General features: G+C 33.2%; 1 protein-coding gene across 27 annotated transcripts in view; it reads right to left on the bottom strand.

Moving 5' to 3' along the window:
* Positions 1 to 19,828, bottom strand: part of LOC106881656 (calcium-dependent secretion activator 1) — a 240,691-nt gene that overhangs the window by 155,519 nt on the left and 65,344 nt on the right. For 12 of the 27 annotated variants that reach the window (XM_089359140.1, XM_089359365.1, XM_089359056.1 and 9 more), the window contains 3 exons: positions 17,544 to 17,667; positions 16,318 to 16,335; positions 8,457 to 8,489 (listed from right to left, as the gene is read on the bottom strand). In XM_089359140.1, coding sequence (XP_089215266.1) covers positions 8,457 to 8,489; positions 16,318 to 16,335; positions 17,544 to 17,667 — 175 coding nt within the window. The remainder of the gene's footprint in view (positions 1 to 8,456; positions 8,490 to 16,317; positions 16,336 to 17,543; positions 17,668 to 19,828) is intronic. The other 15 variants (XM_089359253.1, XM_089359823.1, XM_089359957.1 and 12 more) reach the window with 3 other exon arrangements.

The following is a 19,828-nucleotide window of genomic DNA, read 5'->3' as shown; positions in this document are numbered from 1 at the left end:
CATTTTCATTCTTCCACAAGGTCTTTGTCATCTCTCTGACTCCACGATTCACTAGGCTCATGTATCTGGGACAGTGTCAGTCCACCCTCATCTCTTCACTTGGCCAATGTATAAGATACTGCATTGGGCCAGCCACATGCATCCATAGTGCCTTCTCTCGAGTGCATCTCCCTTACTCCTTTTTGCATACCTTTACTCAGTCATCACATTCACTATCCTTCCTTAGGGCCTCTTCTACTACCATCCAGCATCAATTCTTTATTCTATCCCATCGTCCACTCTTATTTTGTTCACTTTTCTTGTTGTCAGTCATTCCCTAATCTTTATTTTATCCCATCAACCCATCCATATTTTTGCCCACTTCAGCTATGATCTTTGCATTTCCTGCTCCATTATACTACTGCTCCTTTTTTCATACACCAAGCATCTAGACCTTTCTGGCATCATCACTTTCTCTCTTCTAATCTCTTCCTTGGTCACCTGAACAAATGCACACACTCTACGTTATTGTGTACTCTTGGCACTTACTTGCTTCCCTCACTCACTCACTTCTGGATCCATTACCCATCTATTCCCCACCACTCTTCCCTCCTACATGTCTGAGCAATGAAAATTCTCCATGTTGTTCTGTGCGCAAGACACTATCCCTCTGGCAATAGTGCCGGCCAATAACTTATGCTTTCACAAAATGACTAGTGAGTGAAACAATTTCTCAAGATCTGGTATTATAAAATGCACCCAGTATACCTAGTAAAATGGTTCACAAGTTAAGCAGAGAATGTATTGGGTTCTGAGGTTTCTTTATTTAACTCCTCTAGGGATAGTATCATGGAAAACACACTCAGAACCTTCTGTAAAATGGTTAGTAATAGGAAGGGCATCCAATATTAGAAACCAAGCCAAATGACACAAGTATGAATCTATGGAAGCAGCAGCCTCAAACAAAGACAACCCATCCAACCTATACCATCATGGAAAGCAGATATAAAAATCCTCTCATTTGCACACAACAGCTGACTCCTCAAATATCTAGTTTTTCTCATAGCTTTATTTCTACTGTGTCATTCATGCGCACAAACATTACAGATCCAGTGGAACATGTTCATTTCTTTACTTTCTAATCTTCAAATCCTCTGCATTCAAGACACATGTTTCACTGCCGCATACACTGCACTTCATATGCAAGCATGATACAGTTTGTCCTTCACTTTATTAGAGAGATCCTTTGTTACCTGCAGAGTAAATGACACCCTGAACATTTTTCACCATGTTCTTATTCTGACTACTATACTTTCAGTATACCCCAACTCCACAAAAAATTTGATCACCTGAGTAAGAGAAGCCATAAGCTATTTTCAGGTATTTGAAAGAATCTGCTGCATACAGATTCTGTCTTCTCCATTAGCATGCCTGTGATCCCACTATACTTTGTGTGTATCCATAGTTTACATTGGCAAAACCCTACACAATCTCTATATATTGCTATTCTTTTATAAGTGCATGTGTGTGTGTGTGTGTGTGTGTGTGTGTTTGCATTTGTGTAAATATACTAATGCAGGGGTAGGGACTGTGAGCCAGTTGGCTAGGACTTAGGATTTTTAGGCTTCTACTGGTTAGAGGGAAGGAAAAGATACTTTAGTAAAGAATAACTTTCTTTATCAATAGTTCTAATTCTTTTCTGATACTTCTAAGCACATCCTGACACAGCATGTGTATTTATATGTATGTAATCTATGCATAAATCATGTGCATTTATCAATTATTAAAATATTCGATGAGGAGTTTGAAATGGCAGTTAACATTTTACATCAGATATGGACTTATATCTAGTTTGTACAGATATGCAAGCCTAGATATGTGTGTGTATATTTGGGGGCGGGGGGTTAATCATTACTGGGACAGATATAATATACATATTAGTATTTTTGTAACATTGGTAGATAGTGATTAGAAGAAAGACTATATTTTCTCCTCTTTTGATATAAGAAAATAATTGTTTCTTTTTTTTTTCTGCTAAAGAGTGAATAACTTTTTACAAAATTCCATTCAGTGTACCCAGTGCAAGCTTTGGACACATAAGAGGTGCAATGGAATCAGAAGGTTAACAAAGAAAGTAGTTTTTGTATGAGGCAGAAGTGCATGAACAATAAGCACTAAGAACACAGGAAATAGAGGAGATCCTTAGAGGTAGTAGATAGTTTCCATTACCTAAGCGATGAAATCAGCAGTGGAGGAAGATGCTCTGAAAACGTAGTTACTAGAATTAGAACTGGCTGGTCAAAGTTCAGAGAGACTACTTTTTGGTAACAAAGGACTTCTCCCTCAGAGTGAAAGGCAGATTGTACGATGCTTATGAAGAAACAGCAATACCACATGGTAGTGAAATGTGAGCAGAGAACATGTGAAGACTTAAAAGAAATGAAACCAGTATGTTCTGCAATGTCAATGTGCATGCACAATAAAGTGTAAATATGTTCAGAGAAAAATTGGGTATAATAGGCATCAGGTGTTGTGTGCAAGACAGAAGACTGTGTTGGTATGGTCATGTGATGTATGATATATGGATGAAGACAGCTGCATAAAGAAGTGCAAATCTCTAAATGTGAAGAGAACCTGTGGAAGAGGAAGACCCTGGAAGAGGTGAGGTGAAGTGGTAAAAAATGATCTTCAGATGTTGAGCCTCACAGAGATAACAAGGGATTAAGATTTCTGGCGATCTGCTGTGCTTGAGAAAAGCCATCCAGCCAAGTTAAACCAAGGCCATAAAGACATGTTTGTATCCATGCCCCTACATATGGTTTGTCACAAACAAACATCTCCCCCATAACTCATCTTCCTTACACCTCCCTCATTCCTCCACTCAAGTTCACCACTTGCTGTATTCCCTTCCTCTCTATTTCCCCACTCTCCCTTCACACACTTCCAAGCCTACCAGCACACAATGTGTCCCAGTAGAATCTCTTCTCCACAACATATCTTCCAAACACTCCCTCCTTCTGTTTGTGTCCACCCACTATATTCCCTCCTCTCCACCTCCCACTCTCCTTTCATAATTTAACATTATGAAGTTAAGCAGAATCAGGTTTTCTTCTGGATTCTATAGGAAATATTCAATTAGTTTTGCAGGTGGATTTTTATAAAAAGTAAATATAAATACTTCTATTAAATTTTCTGTTCTATCATTTAAATTTCACTTTTTGATATAAATGCAATTTGACTAGAATAATGTGATGATCATTTGGTGCGATTTTTGAAGTGAAGAAAATTTGCTTTGTAGAGTCTAAAAGGATTCCAACATTGAATGGTTGTGATAGAATTTATCAGTACTAAAATGAAGATCTTATTAGTTGTATTGAATGCAAAAAATGTTTTGAGATGTTATCAAAGGTACTTCCAATATACAGAAAGGACAATATTTTGGTACTATTCATGAAAAATAGAATAGTAATGCAGATTATTTTCTGACTAAACGTTTAAAGATACTAAATATAATTCGAATTCTTGAAGGCAGTATGAGAAGCTATATATGGAGTTCAACAACAAGTATTACTTTTACAAAAGAAAAAAAAAAAATTCAGTCAGTACCAGAGACAACACCAATGTTTATAAGACCTTCTCAGAAAAGTTAGTTTACTACATATTTACTATACATTTAATGCAGTGTGAGGAGACTGAAACATATCCCAAGTTATCTTCCAAATTTGCCAGAATAATTAAAATAATATAAGTCATTGACTAATATTATCTTCTCAAAGCATTATTATTTCTAACTGGCATTTTAATGCTTAATTCATTAAATATGATAGTGTCAATTTGACTACTGCTTTCTCATGCAGATCCACAAGTACATTTTCTCAGTAACTTATTCTCTGACTCTCACATAAACTGAATGTACAAATAAAAATGAGGTGACTTGAAAGAAAGATAATTCAAGTATTCATTACAAATTAGATACTACAGGTAGGAGAGTTAACAAAAATCCTTTATTTAAAATCTTGATCATTGACCAATTGTAACTAATTTAGAAACAATATCCCATGAAGTAAGTGGATAGCAGATGGAAAGCAAATTTGCTGGAGAAACTTCAGTTATCAACATTTCTTGCATCCTTGGTGATTTTGGTTTTTTAGCTACACAGGGCTATTGTACTGTATGAACCAGACTAAGATAGAATTATATACAAGAGCAGAGTAACTGATGACCGGAGAGATAAACAATTAAAATGAAGAATACAGAGGTTGGTCAAAATAATGAAAACACCACTTTTTACTTAAATATTTTCTTATTGGCAACATGACAAATTCAGAACTGTTCTAGTCTGTGTATATGTGTGTATATGCTTGACATATCTGACTTCCAAAGAGAACAAATGTTGGAGTACAAATGGCTGGATCTAAATCAGCCAAATTGTTTAATGTTTTGAGCAGTACAGTCTCTAAAATCATGTTGGCATTTCACAACGAAGGTAAAAGCGACTCTGGCAAGCATAATTCTGGACAGAAAGCAAAGCTTGCTGAGAGGAACTGCAGACTAAAGAAACATACTGTGTCTAAATACCATCAAACTACAGCAGCAAAAATGAGAGCAGAGCTAAACTACTATCTTGCACACCGTGTGTTAACCAAAGCCACTCATTGTGAGCCCATATATCAATTGTCATGTATTAATTTGATTGCTCCAATTTCTCAGGCTTGTCAAAAAAAAAAAAAAAATGGTTGGCAAATATTAAAAACAAAGTTTATGATTTTTTTACCAGATATGAAATCTATCTAAAATTAACAAAATATAATTTAAGCAACATCAAATGAAAATACAGTCCAAAGGCCAGTCATTTTGCTTAGATGTCAATACATATTTTTATACACAGATATGTAATTTGCATGTAACCAATTAAAAACTTGATTATTTTTAATGTTATTTCTGAGTATAAATTTTTTGATTTACCATACAAAAATATATGTATATTGACTAAATAGAAAGGAGCAATGGACTTAAAATGTTTGCATAATTTTTTTCTTTTAAAATATTGAACTGTATTTAAAACTCATAAAAAGTAAAAGCAAAATTAATAAATTAAAAAAATGAAATTAAAAAAAAAGAAACATTTTCAATTGTTTATTTTGATTTCATGAGTAAAACACAAGTAAAATTCAAAATGATACATGGTAAAAATTATTATTTGAATAACCTATTTCTAAAGATAGCATAATAAGGAAAACAATTTCTACCCTTTCAGTAAAATATAGTAGTATGGCATGCAAAACATATGTGATTTAAATGAAAATGATCTTATTCAAAATAGGAAGAGCATGAAAACATTATAGTAAAGAATAAAATAGTTATAAGATATTCTTAAAGTAGTGGCTTAGTACACACATTTGTTGAACATTTACTGTTGTTTGAAAGTCTCTAATCCATTCTTCATAAAATAAAAACCTTATAGCTCAGTTTATTTTATATGAAGATGTTAAACAATATAATCCAAAGAAACTAGTAATGTTCTGTAAATAGTAACACAAAGAACTATGCCACAAGGAAAAGAAGACATTGGAGAAATATGAAATATCTACAATGAGCATTTTAATTCTATCATGAAAAGCTTTTTCTGAAATATTAAACTTCTCTTCTTTTTCATGGTATACCATTTATTCCCATGTTTAAACTATATTAGGGTGCCTTGATGGCTGGATTTTGATTTAATAATACTGAAAGGTAGATCCAATCAAATAAGTTGTTCAATTCTTTAACCAATACATCAGTTTGAAGTGTTTATTTTTAATATTATAAATAATATGAGACCCAAAAAGAATTTTATTGTTGCTGAAGGAACCACATTTGTCTCCGCATCAAAAATCATCCGAGATTATCATAAAACTTTGGCATCATTCTCAATATTATGAGTTCAAACAACTCAGTCCGCAATAATGTGGCAAGAGGTCAATGTGACCTAGGTATTAAAGAATTAAAACAAATTAAACTCATTTAAAGTATATACAAGAAATGCCATGTATCAAGGATGTTACAACAATGACAATTGTAAACTATGTCACCTACAACTTGAGACATACTAGCCTGGCTATTCAAGTAATGTTGAGAATTATATCCATGTGCAAAGAAAAGAAAAATTTCAAGAGAATAGATTCCATTCATGGCGCAAATATTTAGATCTCTGGATTCATGTATACATGGATCATATTCATATTAATGGTACTAGATTGCTGCTTATCATAACAGATTCTTTTTCAGGAAGCTATAAGTGTTCTTGAAAGAAAGCACTGTATCCTAAAGCAGGTGCCATGGTAATTTCCATTTTTCTTTTTACTTGCATGTCAAAAATTTTGAATTGCACAAAATATGGTGCAAACAATTAAAATGGTGTCAAATACACTCTCCCAACAGAGAGAAAAATTTGAAGTCATTTTTACCTCAATAAATATTCAACTATCACACTGTTCTTCATGCTCAGATAACAAAGTCCTTTGAGTTGATGGGATATCAGATTCATTGATGAACACACAAAAGAAAATAATAGTTCAACACTAGCAATTGCAAACTTTAAAAATTGGAATCAAAATTGCTTTCATTACAATGAATTGGATTAGAAATTTGGTTTGTGTAGACTAAATCAGTCCTAAACATGTACCAATTGAAATGGGCACATAATGAGGCTACAAACAACAACAATGAATCTTGTTAAAGTAGTTATAAGTCTAATTTAAGAAGCATCAGGGTTAAACCTGCAATGAAAAAATCCTTTGATGATGTACATGATTTACCTAATGTAATAAGCTCTTACATTTCAGAGAGATGTGAAAATAATGGCGTTAAATCGCGTTACTGTAGAACTAAAAAAATTAACATTATGAATAAACTGAGCAACCTTGAGTTTTCAAAGATGAAAGAACACTAATATATGATGTAAGACAGAAGTGCTCCATTTAATATTGTTCTGTAGAAATATACTTGCAGTCAATGAGGAGGGAAACAGCTTTAAGTTAGTAAGGAAAGTGATCATTTACAACCATCAGATTAGAAGCTCAGCATGTGGAAATGATAAGCCAATAATATGTATATCAAACAGGGTTTTCTTTCATCTTATTTATGGTAAAGGTAATTTCTAAGGTGCAGACTATCAGCAGGCAAATTCAAGGTGCAGATGGGTTTATTTGGCTCTTATGTAAGTGGTGGTTATGAGAAAGAGGTCAAATGAATAACTGAAAGGAAACTTAGATGTATAGAAATATAGGTAAATTTTGAAATGAGAAAGGAATCAAGAGTTAGTAGGATTAAGGAGAAGAATTGTAAATATAAAAAGTGGAGAAAAGATTAGTTGGCAAATTTTTTAATGATAAAGATCTGAGTTCCCACATCAGATGTACCTGTGTAATGAGTTAGGAGAACAAGAGAAATTAAAGATCTTGACATCTTCAAGGAAGTTATTTTGGAGAGCAAAAAAATTTGGTTGAGGCTCTTGATTAAACAACAAAATCCAAAGGATCAGATATGATGTAGAGTATCAATGCGATAGGTAAGAGCAAATGATTTTGAGTTAATTAAGGAAAGTGACTGGTAATTGGAAGTATTTCTTATGATTTACACATTTGAAAAATATGTACTCTAACTCTCTCTTACTCTCTCTCTCTTACTCTCTCTCTCTTATACACACACACACACACACATACACACATGAAGTAATTTGAAAACATAAGCAGAGAAAGATTTTTTGAAATAATATTTTAAAGAATAAATCTAAAGTATTTAAATAAAGTGATAAGAATAGAGAATTGTATGGGCATGCACATTATTATTATTGAGTAGCCTTAATCAGCCTTGATATAAAAAGACAATTTCATATTGATACTGTCAAACAAATTTAGAAGTTGTAAATATTAATTATGATAATATTTTAAGTCAATCTAATTTTAATGACATGCTAAAGAAAATATTACTTCCCAAAATTTGGCAAAAGAAATTGCCTTTTAAATATACTGATTTTTAAGTAACGACATAAGGAAAATATAACTTATTGTTATATATATATTAAACATTTTTAAGTCCACAGAAAACCAAATTAAACTAGAGCTATGATAAACTAAACTGACTTTGTTAACTCCATTATGACTGGAACCTTTATTTCTGCATAAAATTTGTTCTTAAAAAGTTCTTGATTAAATTAAGAGCTTTTTTAAAGTATTGAATCAAGATCATATTATGTTATACTACTGGTTGATATGTATAAATAACATGCACACACACACATGTAAGCATACATAAACACACTCATACTTCAATTACTACAAATATAAAATATATAAATGAGATATTTTGTGAAATGTAACTGAGGTGCAAAATAATAGAAGAAAGAGAAAAGATTACACATCTATTCAATACCACCAAAATATCATGCAAAAATTAAAGTATGTGAACAGAAGAGTGCATAAGTTTGTAGCACCTACCACCTGAAACAAGCCCTGCAGCAGCGGCAGCAGCTGGAGTAAAAAAGGGGGAATTCTAATGTTAAAAGATTAATATCATACAACAATAAGAAATTGTTAATGAATAAATATGTATTAGAAATATAAATTATAAAAAATAAAAGCATATAAATTGAACATATTTAATTTTCAAAAATATTTCTTTAAATTTTGTTTAATTAATTGAATATATTTGTATTCTATTATAGCAGAAACAGTACAGTATCAGACAAAATGTCTTGCAATATTTAGCTATGTACCTTTCTTTTCCCAGTTCAAATCTATCAAGATCAACTGCTATCCTTCCAGCATTATATATATATATATATATATATATATATATATATATATATATATATATAATAGACTATACACAAAATTGGCGACCTTATATGCCTATGCTAGAAATCCTAATTACTGAAATCTTAGTAAAATCAATAACATATTCAACAGAATCAACAATTCACAATGATAATTATAAAGGTAAAGTAATGGGAAGCAGAGACATTTGTCTCTTTCTTAACAATGTTATCATAATAAAAATATTCCAAGAACAAACATTTGATGAATTCCCTTTACTGAAATTTTACTATGATCAGTTACCTTTCTTTCTTTCTTTGGGTGTCATGTCCAGAATGTAGAACATAGGTGATCATGTTCAGAACGTAGGACATAGGTGACCATGTCCTGCCACAATTCTCTGTTTTCTGTAACAGTTCCACTTCCTGATGTTTAACACATCTTTCTTCCAACCAGTTCATCAAGCTTGACATCCATATCGTCCTTCTCTTTCTTCTGCTTCTTTTCCCTTCAATCTTTCTGGTCATTGCTAAATTCTCCAGGCCCTCTTTCTTCATCATGTGACCAAAACAGCTCAGTTTCTAGGGCCTTATTTCATGAAGCAATTTCCTATTTAGCACTGCCTGGGTCATCACTTCTTCATTAGACATTTTGTCTGTCCATGCTATCCTCAATATTCTCCTTAAGAATCACATTTCATAACTCTGCAAGCCCCTTGTCATTTCTGATATTAGAAATATTGCAGGTGACACCTTAACCTTTTATTTTTCCATGGAAGACAAAAAGTACAAGAGTCATTTAAATCTATTAGTTGTTCTCTATAGGAATATTTGTACCTGTATTTCTATAGTTAAATGATTTTGTTCTTTTTAACATGCAAAAGGAGATTGGATCATAAGAAATGGTTTTTCTAATAGCTTCAACTTTACATTTAATAAACCACCGGGTTCAGTTTTAGTGTTTATGATATTTAGTATTTATTGTCAATACTTGATTGAATGTGAAATAATAGTATGATTGAATGATAGAGTACAAATGAGCTGAGAGAAAAGAAAACAGCTATATTCTATTTTAAAATTATATGTACATAATGCTGTGGTCATCTTTTATTCAAGATATTTTCTGATGGTACTTTTGATATATATATATATAATCAAGGTGCAGAAATGGCATAATCCGAGTGAGTAGGAACAGTAATCCGAAGGTACAAGAATTCTGCGAATTAGGTACTCCAGGTTCAGTCGAAAGGCCGCTTTCCTTTCCTGAGCGTCCAGTAACACAATATCTCTATCACGTCCTTGCGTTGTTGTTTTTTTGCCATTTTTCTTGTTTGAACTCACTATATATATATATATATATATATATATATATATATATATATATATAATTAGAGAAAGGTAGCTATGGTTCATCTATAATGTTACCCTCGGTTTCATGTCCATCTTTATGGATGTGAAACCAAGGGTAACCCCACAGACCAGCCTTTGCTATCTTTATCTAATTATTCTACTGCTCTATAACTTAGAGTGTGCTTCTCCTTTGGATTTATGATTATATATATATATATATATATATATATATATATATATATATGTATATATAACCTCCAATAATTCAATACTGATTTGATGCGTTGACCCAACACAATGATACAGATTGTTAAGAGATGAGCAAAGTTGATTAAATAGACAACCTGTGTATTACTGGTACTCATTAAATGACACACAGAGAGATGAAAGGTGTGCTAACCATGACAGTATTTCAACTCAGAAGGTAAAGGAATATATCTAAATATCACAAGATCATTTTGACTGGGACTCAACTGATTCTGCTGTCACCATCAATGACTCAATACTGAGATAATAATAAAAACTAATTATATTAATCATATAAGATATCATTGTGTAGTACTTGCAGTTATTTCTAAAATTATATTAAAAACATGAGCATTAATGCTGGATTATAACATTATTGACCTGTAAATATAGTGCTAGAACTCCATTTATGTATATAAGATACTGATGCTCCTAAAATTACACCCTTTCTTATTGACCTCTAAGTGTCTGATTCAAATATCATAGTAAGTACTTATGTGACTTTTTACTAGTCACTACATCAATCTCATCTCCATTCTTGGATACCTACCATAAATCCTTGAGTATAGTCCGCCCTTGAATATAATATGCAGGGGATTTTTAGGGGGCTGTACCTCTGAAAAACCTAAACCTTTTCTAACTTGAGTCAAAGAGGTCTATATAACGTCCTTGGTTTGTAAATATATATACGGTAACGTCCTTTATTATTATTGTATATATAGCATAATGCAAACGTGTAGCCTTTTTGTACATTTTGTTTGTAGAAAATAAAGAAATAACAGTAGTAACGTCAGTGAAAAATAAATATTAAGTAAATTGCTTTTACATATTTATCACTATCAGTTACAAAAGCAAAAACATTTATTCAAATCCTTCAAATTCAACGTCACTTTCAGCATCAAATAACTGTTCCATTTGTTCCTCCGTAAACATGTCAGCGTCATTGTAGTATAAATCTCCGTCATCGTCAGATTCATAGTCAACATCAGAAGATTCACTTTCATTTATTTCATCTTTCTATACAATGTCATCCTGAGTACCATCCAGTGCAGACAATATACAACACTTCTATTTTAATATATGTTGCTTACTGCAAGTTATGTATGATTCTTTCATGACTTCATTGCTTTCAGGCTTAGCTTAAGGTATTTTCACGCCCGACATCACAAAATGCATCTGGATAAACATTGCCGGACAGCAAATAGTGACTTGGATATTGCTTAGAAAATATTTTTCATTTTTAACGTTGTATATAGTACGCACTAGGGATTGTGACCTTTAAATTTTGGGGGAAAAATGCGGATTATACTCGAGGATTTATGGTAATTTCATGTATTTCACAACAATCCTGTTTAATGCTGACTCACACAAAGTAGTTGCAGCAATACATATGATATCTCATCATCATTTAACATCCATGTTCAATACTAACATAAGTGGAATGGTACTGCACCAGATTTTTACAGCACCAGCCACTCAGCAGAGTGGACTTAGTGCTTTTTATGAGGCACAAGCACAGGTGAGGTGAGTAGTGCTTTTTATGTGGCACAAGCACAAGCGAGGTCAGTCTTGGCAAGGTTTTTACAGCTGGATGCCCTTCTGAACCACCAACCACTTTACAGTGTGGACTGGGTGCTTTTAAGTGGCATCTGTACTGACAAGGTCAACAAGTACTTGAAAGACAAAAACTTTTAAGAGAGGAGGTGGCATTGGAGATGGTGATGATGAAAAGGTTACAGTGAAACAGATATAGGTGTCTTGCTGAAGAGGAAATACAAAGTTTCCCGGCCGGAGAGAGAAAGATCTAATACTTTTGGAAATAACGGAAATTTTGAAAAAAAGCAACTTTATGAATATACTCTCACAACACATAATCCACTATTGAGAAGTTAGTGCCACAATCTCTTTAGCATTTGTCTTTGCATTAATATTGGCATATGACAATGATAGTGGAACTGTATTTGAATAGCTCAATAGTGTCCTTTATTGTGCTTTAATAAAACAAAAGTACATTAGCATTTATAAACTAATTACCACAAACACTATACAGCATTATAAAAAAAGAAAGCTGCTCTAAATATATATTACTGTTCTATTTATTATTCATGCGATATACTATATATTCTCAAGTGTAAAATATTTTTACAACATATTTCTACATTAAACATGCAACAATTAAAAAAAACAACTAATATTCATGTACTATTATCTGCATAGAGATGCATTTTTGGCCAGTATTTAACTCATATATGGTCTAATACATATAACTGAGAATAGGTACAGCTAATAAGAAATGATTCAAAACAATAAGCAGTAACAGTGTTAACAAATAATTCACTCAATTACACATGTGGGTAAAGTCTGCAGTAGAATGCAATCTTGCAATGTAACCTTCACAACATGAGTACAACACCTGCAGTGTTATGCCATTGTCATAATGGATTATAGGATCACAGTCATCTCATCAATACTCCTATTAGTTTCTCCCATTATTGAAATAAAAGTTTGAAAGCTATCATCTATTTGCAATTACTAAAATAATAATGAGAATGAGGCTTTTAGATAAACATTATTTGAATTAAATTTGACAAATATGTAAAAATATGTGTATTTGTGTGTGTGTGTATATATATATATATATATATATATAAATACATATATATATACAAACACAACACATTCATATATGTGTGTGTATATACATGCGCACACATGCACCCACACACATGGACAGAGAGAGAGAGAGAGACAGATAGATAAACATATACATACATGTACATGTGTGTATTAGAATGGAAAGAAAGTCCTGTTGCGTTTATTGACATGATCACTTTGAGAGAACATTTCCAATATTTATGGTAAAATATGCATTAATTTTTACATTCTAATGTATTATTCTTTCTTAGCAGATTACTTTTTACCAGAATGGTTAAATGTGTATTGATTTTACTCTTTTCAATGAGTTTAGATCAGATTCATATTAGACACCACATGCTATATGAATTCAAAAGGGGTTCGTCAGCAATAGAAACAATAAGAAATATTCATACTGCCTGTGGGAATGAAGTTTTAAGTGTCCAGACAAACCAGTGATGGTTTGGCCAGTTTTGCTCAGGAAATTTTTCTCTCACAGATTTCCCTCATTCTGGATGACCAATTCTGTCAATATTCAGGTTCTGAAAACCGTAATTGAGGAAAATCCAAAGCAAACTGCACAAAAATTAGCAAAACAGTTCAATTCAAGACACACTTTGATCATAAGGCACCTTCACAAACAGAGAAAGTGTCTCGACTTGGTCTGTGGATCAATCAACATCTGACTGCTTCTCAGTTTAACCAAAGAATTGTCTTCTGAGTGTCACTGAAGTGTAGACTTGCTACCAAACTTTTCCTGGATAGAATCATCAGAAGGGGTGAAAACAATCATATTCAATGAAAACAACATTGGATAGTATCCAATGAAAAAGGAGAATCCATTCTCAAACCAAGACTACACCCCAAAACATTATGCTCTGTGTTTGATAGGGTTATGAAGGTTGTTGTTTATCCATAAAGTGTTAAACCAAAATAAAACAGTTAATAAAGACAAATATTGTCATGAATTGGAAGCATTGCACAAAAATTTGCAGAAAATACTCCCATTATTGGTCAAACATTAAGGGATGTTGTTCACATGTAGACTACATATTACTCAATTCACTCAGGAAATGTTTATGGCACTAATTATGAAACTTTTGCTTCATCCTCTTTATTCTCCTGACCATGCTCCATCTAGCTGTCACCTTTTCAAATCGTTGCAACATTGTTCAGAGGGAAAACAATTCATTAATTGTAAAGAGAATTAAAAATGATATTGAATTTTCTTTGCTTTAAAACCTGAAAAATCTTATGCCTGACATAAGCAATTTGCCAAATAGATCTGTAAGCCTCACAAATGCTGCTGTGGATCTACTGTGGATTCTTTCAACCTCACTTATTGTCATGCCATTATAGTACTGGCTGCCCTCCATACCATGCTACTCTCAATGAGATTATAAAACATGGCCTGAACATTGCAGGCTTCCCTTCCCAACTTGAGCCAATGGAGTTAGACGAAAGGGACAGTAAACGGCTTGACGGTATGACAATTTTCCCATTCCATGGTTGTAGGCCCCCCCCCTCATTGTGGATACCACATAATTTAACACCTTCTCTAGTGGTAATAGATGTGTTCAGTGTCCAGCCCAGGGTTCACTGCTCAACAGGCCAAGAAGGGCAAACTATTTAAGTATTGGCTACTCTCTAACAGGTTTGTCGTTGAGTCTGTAGCAGTAGAGACCTCTGGCATTCTTGGAGCCTAGACCACATCCCTGCTCACTGCTATTGAGGTGGAGATGGTTATCCACAAGTGCAAGCCCCATGTGTCAGAGTGGCTGTTGCAGCACATCTCCCTTACCATCCTCTGGGACAATGCCTTTTTCCATTTTGTCCATGAGGCTGACTGACAAACCTTTTTAGATATTACTTGTTATCTACTCTAGAGCATTTCACAGTTCTTTTCTACAATCTATCCATAACATATGAGAATGTCATAAAAGATCTACTGCAGCACTATAATATAGAAGAAATGGGTAAAAATCCTAATATAGAGGAAGTCAAAACTGTCATCAAATAGGTCAAATCAGAAAAACACACCAGGTGCTGATGGTATACCGGCTAAGATTCATCTTGCACTGAATAGAAGTAAATGGTACTTCTATAACTAGGAAGTACAGCCTGCAATTCAAGAAAAATCAAACTGCCCATTAAATAGTGAAATATGTGTAAAACTTGCAGGCTGTTGATGTTCTTAGTAGTAGAGGGTCTAGAGATAATCTTATCTGTAGATTCTGGGGTAGTATTACACATTCAAAAGCAAGTCTTCTCATCCAAGAAAGGCCACATACCAGGAGAGAAACACAGAATGATTATATGCAGATAAATCACAACACAAATACATACATATATACATACATCATCATCCATCATCATCATCTTAATGCCTACTTTTCCATGCTTGCATGGGTTGATGAAACTATGTTGGGGCAGAGTTTATTACAACTGGGTGCACTTCCTGATGCCAAATCTCACCTGTTTCATGTTTGAAAACAGGTGAAAGTTGGCATCAGGATACCTCGCTGAAAAGATTGAAAGTCTAACACAATAATCAAGGATAATATACTATCATCCTACATCAACTCTTTCAACACCAGCATGACACCATTGTTATCTAAATTGAATACAAGTTATAAGGAAATACTAAAATGTATCTGGTAGTTCTAATGACATCATTTTACATCAACATTTCCATGTCAACAGGAAGGTTAAGTCATAAGTTTTAAATGACAACCATCATCATAGAAAAGTGATATTTTGAAACCAATTACATTTACTAGTGTGTTTTATATATATTTGTCATTATTAAACAACTAGTATAAAATTATAAGATCTATCAATCTTCATAAACTTTTCATGCAGTTTTTTGTTTTCATTTATCTAAATAAAGGAAGATGGATAAATAAAGTTGATACAGATATTAAGTTTAACTAATACATAGATTACAACAGGAAAATAATTGTTCCCAAATTAAACAAGCAGAAATTAGAATCTAAATATATATATATAACTATAATTGTTAGATATAAGTAAAAGAATTAAAAGATTACATAAATGAATTTAAGAAACATAATAGATATAATTAATTGTAATACTATCCCATCTATGCTAGCAAGGAGGGCGGAAATTAAACAATGATGATGATGATGATGAACCACAAATTACAATAACTTTATTCTTTTTTTTTCAAAATATATATAAAGCAACAACACGGACATCAACTTAATTCTAATTTTAAAGACAACTGCATCACAATAACATGCACTGAAACTAAACACAAAACAGAAACAACAAATATATGAACATTTTCATACCAGCAGCACGTTCATTTGCTGTAAAGATAGATGTATTATTAGATGAAATAAGTAAAAACTTTTTAAAATATAATTAAAAGTTTATGTCTAAGAACCTGGAAAGTAGGATGAAGGGGTTTATTTTCAAAATGAAAATAGGAGGAAAATGAGTAGGATGTGATATATAATAACATAGTAATATAAATAAAAGCTATAAGTTTATTAATAAGTTATTAATTAGGATCAATACAAAGTATAATTACTGGACTGCAAGTCCACTCCACATTTTACAGAATTATGTAAATAATAGAAACAGCAGATGTAGGCATGGCTATGTGGCTGCAAAGCCTACTTTCCAATCATATAATTTCAGGTTCATCCCCACAGCATGGCACCTTGGGTAAGTGTCTTTTATTAAAGTTCTGGGTAAACCAAAACCTTGTAACTGGATTTGGTAGATAGAAACTGAAAGAAAACTGGTGTGTATGTGTGTGCAGATGTTTTTGTATCTGTGTGTCTGTATACACATGTCTGTGTGTCCGTGTGTATACACATAGATACAAATCATCACCATCACATAGGTTGGACAGAATTTAAGATATATTTTCTGGTAAAATCACTTTAAAACTGTCTGTTTCAATCTTTTTAAAAATCCCTTTAACATTTCAATTTTAAAAATAAAAAAAATTTCTTTTACCTTAAATAACAGACAAATTCTTTTCATATTTAGAAAATATATTGCATTAGTCATTACAAATATGTTTCTGTGAAATAAAAACTGATACTCCATCAGTTATGATGACAAGTGTTTCAGTTGACCCAATCAACAGAACAGCCTGCTCATAAAATTAATATGTAAGTGGCTGAGCACTCCACTGACACGTGTATCTTTAATGTAGTTCTCAGGGCGATTAAGTGTGACACAGAATGTGACAAGGCTGGCCTTTTGAATTACAAGTACAACTCATTTTTACAAGTTGAGTAGACTGGAGCAATATGAAATAAGGTGTCTTGCTCAAGGACACAACATGCCACTGGGAATCAAATACATGCACTTACAATTGTGAGCTGAAAACATTAACCATTAAGCCATGCACTTTCACAATTTCTGTGAAATAGCTAAAAACTTAATAACAAGCTCATACAATGTCTAAAGACTTTCTTAATAGCCCTTAAAAATGGCAGTACCCCAGCATGGCTACAGCCTTCAGGCTGGAACACATAAAGGAAAATAAAGAAAACCCTACCTTCAATTTTTGCATATTCAGATATCTTAGTATAATTAACTAACGCAGCATTTTCCAAACATTTCTTAATAACTTTCCTAACTTCTTCAGGAGTGACTGGTGTCACTATATCTTTCATCAGAACCTAAAATAAATAAAAATACATATATATGTTGAATGAAATTAAATTCACAAATAAATTATTTGTTCAAATTCAGAGATTGTAAATCCAAGTTATTAGTAACAAACTGAATTTTAATTTTTAATAATGCAAACACTAAGTATACTTCTTGTTATTGCTAAATTTGGACAAAATAAAGTAATATATGAATTGACTGGAAGAAATAACTTCAGATTTCAGACTAGAGGGATTCCAAGAAGCAAACCAGTCTGGAAGAGAAAGTCTCCTCTGAATAGTCAGAAATTTAGAGACATTCTAATTGATGCATTTGGCAAGAAGGAGATAGTGACATATAATATTGAGGTCATTTTGAAGCTCTCACAGGACAACTTAATGAGAGCCACTGACCAAATTTGTGGCTGATACAAAGTCCCATTCAGACTTAAGGTGTCAAGGTAGTGCAACAGTGTAGTAGATAGGGCCATTTGAACAAAGAAACAAGAATGGAAGAGAGGTGGTAGCAGAGAACTGTATCAGGTTGCTAGAATTAAAAGTAGGAGACAGGTATATTTAGCTAGGGGAGAAGCAAAAAAGAAGTTTGTCAATGTTCTGCGACAAGAGAAGCAGAGACTTGAGATGTTTTGGATTGCAAGACAGTGTGTTAGAGAAAATTGCAATATTGTAGGAGAGAAGTGCATTTGCATGGATGACAGTTCACTTGTAGTTAGCGATTCTGCAAAGAAAGAGGCTTGAAAGTGCCATTATGAACAGCTGCTAAATATAGAGAATGCATGTGAGAAGGAGAGTCTGCCTAATGTGAACCCAACAGAGGGACCAGCTAACTGAATCCACAGTAGTTTGGTAGATAGGGTAAATCAGTCTTTGAAGAGAGGAATCACTGCCAAGATGCTTAAATATCTGGCAAAGCGGGATATCGGTTAGTCACTTGTACAGTTAATCAGGGTGTCCATCTCTCTCTCTATCTTTCTCTCAAACTCCTTCCCATCTTCTCCTTCCTTGTCCTACTGTCCAAGTCTCTTCTCTATAGTAAGACAACTATCTCTAACCTCTTGCCTACCACACAGCCACTTCCCTCAGTTTCACTCCCTCTTTCAACTAAGAGGTCTTTGTCTTGTAAGTTACTTGGAAATCCCATTGGTGCCAGTACCACATAAAAAGTACTTGTGCTAGTTCCACATAAAAGCACATGTGCCAGTGCCATGTAAAAAGCACTCAGTACACTTTGTAAAGTAGTTGGTATTAGGAAAGGCATCCTGTTGTAGAAATTATGCCAAAACAGACAACTGGAACCTGGTGCAGCTCTCCAGCTTGCCAGCTCCTGTCAGATCATTCAACTCATGCCAGCATGGAAAATAGACATTAAATGATGATGATGATGATGATGATGGTGATGATGATGATTAGAATATTATTTTGTACCACAGAAGGATAGTTAATTCTCCCCTTTAGCTGAAAGGGTTTTTGCCTTACAAGAGCCTTATGCCAGTTCCACATAAAAAGCACCCATGCTGGTATCATGTAAAAATTACCTATGCCTGTGTCATGCAAAAAGCACAGGAACCAGGTCGTATTAAAAGCACCTATATTAGGACATGTAGGAAGCATTTGTGTCAGGCTGTGTAAAAAGCACTAACGCTGGTTCCATGTAAAGAGCACTTGTGCAGATGCCATGTAAAAAGCACCCACCACATTGTAAAGTGGTTGGCACTGTGAAAGGCATCCAGCCATAGAATTCAAATCTGACTGGAACCTAGTCTGGTCCACAGCTGACTAGCTCTAGTTAAACCTTCCAACCCATGCCAGCATGGAAAAAGGATGTTAAATGATGATGATGATGATGATGATGACCTGAGGGGATTTCTTTGTAAAATAGACAAAATGCTTATTTTATGCAACTTAAATAATAAACATATTAAAGAACAGAAGTAACAATATGGTCCTGAGAAATATGAAAATGAGGTTATCTAAGAAACAAATTTCTAAAATAAGAAACAAATTTCTAAAATAAGAAACAAATTTCTAAAATTGAGAACCAAAGTAATAAATTTACTTCATAGGTCTCACTGATGAAACCTCAGCTTTCTTTTTCTTATTGCTGACAAATAAAACAGTAAGCAATTATAAAGGAGTTCAACTGAGTGGATTCATTCAGTAACATCTTTAA

This window comes from Octopus bimaculoides, chromosome 1, assembly GCF_046866305.1.
Source record: "Octopus bimaculoides isolate indiv1 chromosome 1, ASM4686630v1, whole genome shotgun sequence".
Lineage (NCBI taxonomy): Eukaryota > Metazoa > Mollusca > Cephalopoda > Octopoda > Octopodidae > Octopus > Octopus bimaculoides.
This window is presented reverse-complemented; position numbering and strand designations above follow the sequence as displayed.